This window comes from Dendrobium catenatum, unplaced genomic scaffold, assembly GCF_001605985.2.
Source record: "Dendrobium catenatum unplaced genomic scaffold, ASM160598v2 fragScaff_scaffold_821, whole genome shotgun sequence".
Classification (NCBI taxonomy): domain Eukaryota; kingdom Viridiplantae; phylum Streptophyta; class Magnoliopsida; order Asparagales; family Orchidaceae; genus Dendrobium; species Dendrobium catenatum.
The window spans coordinates 596,291-601,645 of NW_021319283.1; the positions used below are offsets into that span (position 1 = coordinate 596,291).

Sequence of the window (5,355 nt, forward strand, 5' to 3'; positions counted from 1 at the left end):
TCATAAAGGGGTTCCACCCCTAAATCTATCATAAAATATTTATAGAAATATAAGCTGTTTTGTTGATTTTAAATCCTAACTTCACTAGATAGAAGCAATAACAAGATTATTTAAGTTTTAATTCTATGATTTTAAATCCTAACTTCACTAGATATGTAGGCTGTTTTGTTGTTTTAACTTTTAAAGTAAAATAAAAAATAAAATAATATTGATAGAAATAGGAAGAAGAAATTCTGATACACTTAGTATTACCAAGAACAAAAGAATCAAATGAAAAATATATGAATTATTCAGGATATTACTAATAAAAAGGGCTTTAGCAAGCTTTTTTAATATATTTCAGTAGATTAAAACACTATAGAAATAAGTGCACCGATTTAATGACCACTAGAAATTCATTATATTTGTATTTGCTAGTAATGTATTCTTCGATGGTTTGTGAACCACTTCAAATCTGTAAAATAACATCGATTTTAACCACGCTTATTCTACTATAGCGATTAAAATGACTGCTGTTCTTTAGCATGTAAAAAAAAGTCAAAACCAAATTTTGTGATCAAATTATAAAAAAGAATAAGAGCACTGCACATATATGAATTAAGTAAATATTATTATCAGCAAATAAATCTTAAGTTTAATGTGTTAAAATTAAAAAGAATAAAATTATAAACAAACAAGCAATTGATTAATACTTAAAGGCAATACTACATACAATGCAAGAAAATAAATTTATTAATTTTACACAAATTATAATAATTTTAACAATTTCATATTATAATATATATTAAAAAACATAAATCAAAACATTTTTTCTATTTTTATGTCCTTTGAGAAACTCTTACATGATAAATTACTACAATTGTGTCTATCACACAGGCTGTAATATCCAATGACTCAAATTTAAGATAAGAAGTCAAACAAAAAAACTCCTACCAAGGAGGCATAGATATAAACATTTCATATTCATTTTTCCATTTACAAACATCGCTACAGAAACTAAATTCCTCTTGTACCTCAGGTCGCAATGGATAATCTCCTATCATAGTTAAAGACATACATGACCAATCATTACAAAGAAAAAAAGGCAATGAAGGCCATTTTTGAAACCTCATCTTGCTGAAGATCTTGGAAGCTTGTTTTCGATATTGACGTATATTACCTGATATCTCATTCAAAAGATTGATACCATATGAGCGAGATGAATCATCATGAAACCACCAAAGTCCCAAAAGATATTTGGCAGTAATATTTCCTTGATTTGATGTCAATTGAAGGCGATGCAGACCAACATCATAGTTTCCTCTATTAAACATTTCCTCCTACAAATTTACATATCAAACATGTTAAATTTGTATGAATGAACATTGATATGAAATATATAAATCCATAACAAATATATGTTCAATGCTAATAAGTACTGAATCGTAGAAGTAGATAAAATTCAAGAAAAAATAATTGCTTATCAATCCAAGCAAGAAGAGAGCATTAGTATTTTCACTCTCAGCATAAGTTTGAAGAAATCTTAAATAGCCTTGCTTGTCTTGCCAACACATTCTCCAATCTTCTACATTCATGTATTTTCCTATCCTTTTTGATGAACATATTGCATGAAAATTCTTACATCTGTATAAATCAGTACTATTATATGTAATTATTTTGTGGTTAAATAAATAAAAAAATTAATCTTAATTAAGAAATAATGATAATTTCTTAAAAAATAATACTTACGTTTTTTTGAAATATCTGATATCTCTGATAGGTGTTGGAGATGTTGCAAGAGCTTCTAGTAAAATTCTCTCTAAAAGCTCAGGTGGCAGGAAAGCAATGTAAGATTCTCTTCTTGGTTTCTTAATCTGCTTCAAGCAATCATTTTAGAAATTATTCTCCAACAAAACATTAGAATGGTGATTCATGAAAAAGATCTAAAGATTGTAAGATAATAGTGAATATTTCCATAATTTTATTTTTATTTTATTAGATGCCATCTTTCTTAATAGAAAGTGTTATATTAAGTTCTATTTGCCTTGTCAGTGGCATTCATCAAAATAGCTTTAAGATATAGCATGACAGCATCATAATATTTTTGGAAGTGCTCCAGCTTAAATATGCAACATCAAAGGAAGTCCAAGATAATACCCCCCACAAAAAAAATCTCCCTAATGATTTTTTTACCTGAGATGAATCAGCAACATCTGCTTCCCATTCTAAATGAAACAACCAAAAAAACTTGGTCATCTTCCCTAAATAGCAATAATCAAAAATGAAATGACAGAAATAAAACTTTATGGTACCTGAAGCAACACAAGCAATTTGCTAACAATTCCATCCCAGTAAGGTGATAAAGTATCAGGAGTGCAGTTCTCAATGAAATTGAGTACTACTGAAGCAGCATGTGCCGTCAAACAATAAAATGACAAGAATAAAAAAGGCTCCAACATAAGTACATGATACCGGAAAGATCGTAATTATAAAATTTTAAACCACACGAATTGAATCTGGCAAAGAAAACGTAAGGTGATTCTGTAAGAGAGAAAAAAAGAAATGCATAAAATCTCAAATAGATTAAGAATCAAAAAATGGTACTCCTATGTTGAAAAAAAAAACTTGTAATAATACTCATTACTGTGAACAATGAAGCAACACTTGTTCTTGCTGAGCAAAGGTCAGACTAATAGGAAACTTGTGTAATTGGTCTATCAAGACAGTTTTATGCCTATGAGAAGAGGCATTTACCAGTACTAATCCAAATCTCAAACCAATTTAGAACTTCGAGTCAGTGCATTGTTAGATTCAAATTCAACATACTTTCCTTGACAATACACTTTCTTATTTCCCTTTTCAATCAAGTGGATAAATAGTATGACCATAGGAGTTTTTCTGTTTTGTGACCATCCTTTATGATAAAACATATCAAATATATCATAACTATGTTTGGATTAAAAGTTTAATTACATCATAGATTAAGCACAAAGCCCACAAAAAACACTATATCTACTAATTCGTGCCTACCAAGTTCAAAACTAATCATCTTTTGCCATAAACAACAAGCACAACTCAACATTATTACTGAACTAGTTTATTTTGATCCTGATTAAGATAACACAATAACAAATACTGCACTATTTCAAATATAAAAAAAAAAATTTACATGACTAAACATAAAATAGGGTATATCAAAATTTTATTGTACATAATAGCACAACATAAAGCATAGGTTAGATTCTCACGTGCTTTGAAATCAAGCAAACAAGTTTAGCTGCAACCAGGTGTAGCCAAAGATCCTCTTACCACAAAATTAGAAGCGGTTAAAATATACTGCATATCGTATTCTCAAACATTGGGAATTGTAGAATCATTCTAACACTTACTAGCCTCAATCAGAACCATAAAGAGGTTGTCATGAATCCAACTGGATCCTTGAGACAAGATTTATACTGGCGATAAAACGGTACGGAAGATTATAAAATAATAAAAGCATTGCTCCATACATGTGCAATGCAAAAGAATGAGATACCAATTAAATTTCTTATATGAACATCTATATTTGAAATGTTTGACTCCTACTAAAAGTCTAGATCATCAATATGGTCTTTTAATTTTGGTGATTCATGTGTAGACATTTAAAAAAAAAGACAATGCAAAATCATAGAGGTTTCATGGTTTTACAGCTTCCTAGATTGATACATTAAAAAAAGATCGTAAAATCCTCTAAATCTTGTGATGAAGAAAGCAGTTTCTGAAATGTTGTGATGGGAAGCCCTTAAAAAGATCTTATTTGAAACGGAAAGCTTTAAAACATTTAAATGAAGAAATGCAGATTGCATGGATATACAGTTCAAGTTTATGATCAAGGGTATCTACCAAAAAAATAAAAATAGCTATCAAATGCAACTCTTAACAAGAACAGTAGCAAGAATGAGGATTGGTAATGCTACAAAAAAATTAACAGAAACAACAATAACAATAAATAACAAATTTTTAAAAAAATAAAAAGAAATAAACACGTAGTCTCTGCAATTGCAAGCTTTATCCAAAGCTATATCAGAATTAGCTTTATCAACCTTTTTTTTTCCCAGTTCCTAGGAAGACGTATGATGTGGTACGATACATGACAGCAGTTACAGCATTGTGGAACTACTTGCCTGCACGCGAGGATTCTGGAAATCATCCATAGCAGAGGCCAGAGCTGGCAGCACCTTGCTGCTTGATAATGAACTTGAAGATCAGGACCCAAATCTGTGGACAACTGTCACAATGGCCTTCTATAGGCCCAGCGCTACACGAGGATGTGGATCTATAAATGAGTTCAATACCATAGAAACAATCTGCTCCAAGTTCTTCATCATGACCTGAAAAAAAAAAACAACACCAAAATGAGCTTTAAAGATTATCAGGAAACGGTTGGCTGTTCAATCAATATAAGCTCATTGCAATGGAGATGACAGATCATTTAATACTCAATAGCATTAAGTCACAGAAAACAAGCCAATTTCGAACAACTTGCAGGATTAACAAAATTATTCAATTTTGTATACCTTTGCACACCCTTCCGAAATTTGTGTCAGGAGTAATTTAGACCGCATGACGTTCTGCCATTCTGGTGCTGCTATAACTGTGGAACGCAATTCTTGAGGCAACTGGAACAATGTGTTCCCTCCTAGGGCAATAGACATGTCGATCAAGACATCTTGTCCCAAACTGTAGTTACTCGTCTCTCCAGCATCACTCATTCCTTCAGTTTCAGCCCATGCCAAGCTGGCTCACCTCAATATCAAGCAACATTCTTCATCAGCACAGCAAAGAGGCTTCCTAATGAATTGGGGCCCACCGTCTCATCATCCCCGGGCTTTCGCCCACGCGCTGTCCTCCGCAAGAGTAATCACAAACTCCACCAGCAAGATGCCTAGTCCCTTCCTCCAGGCGGTCAGCTTCAGCTATCGTGTTCCTCCCAATTAATATCATCTAGTCGTTGCCTTTATTCTCCACCAACTCTTACAACAAGCTTTAATATGTTTATTGGAGACTAAGCTTGTGTCATATTTTGTAATACCAATCCTCTTATGTTCATTATTTTGTAATCCAACCTTTATCAAATGAGAGAAATGCCCTCTATATATTTCTTTAGGGTTTAGAGTAGAACATTAAATTGTCTTCCTATCACCTATGTTCATTAATTGTAATCCTCTTCTTCTGTTCATCATAACCTTTATATTTTTATTCATTTTTCAAACAAATTTAAAGAATTTGATATTTATTTTAACTAAGATTTTATCAAAATATTTAATATAAATAGTTTAATTTTATTTCTTCAATAAAAAATAACATTAAATTTATTTATTTAGTCAATTCCAAATA

The 5,355-nt window shown here is 31.1% G+C and overlaps 1 protein-coding gene across 1 annotated transcript; it reads right to left on the bottom strand.

Annotated features, from left to right (window-relative positions):
• Positions 1-794: 794 nt before the first annotated feature.
• LOC110106035 lies at positions 795-4,962 on the bottom strand. The gene is made up of 8 exons (XM_028696706.1): positions 4,829-4,962; positions 4,536-4,755; positions 4,314-4,349; positions 2,292-2,313; positions 2,173-2,240; positions 1,729-1,853; positions 1,464-1,623; positions 795-1,319 (listed from the first exon to the last, which is right to left on the bottom strand). Exons 1-8 carry the CDS (start codon positions 4,960-4,962, stop codon positions 930-932), a joined length of 1,155 nt encoding a protein of 384 aa, XP_028552539.1. The 3' UTR covers positions 795-929.
• Positions 4,963-5,355: the final 393 nt, after the last annotated feature.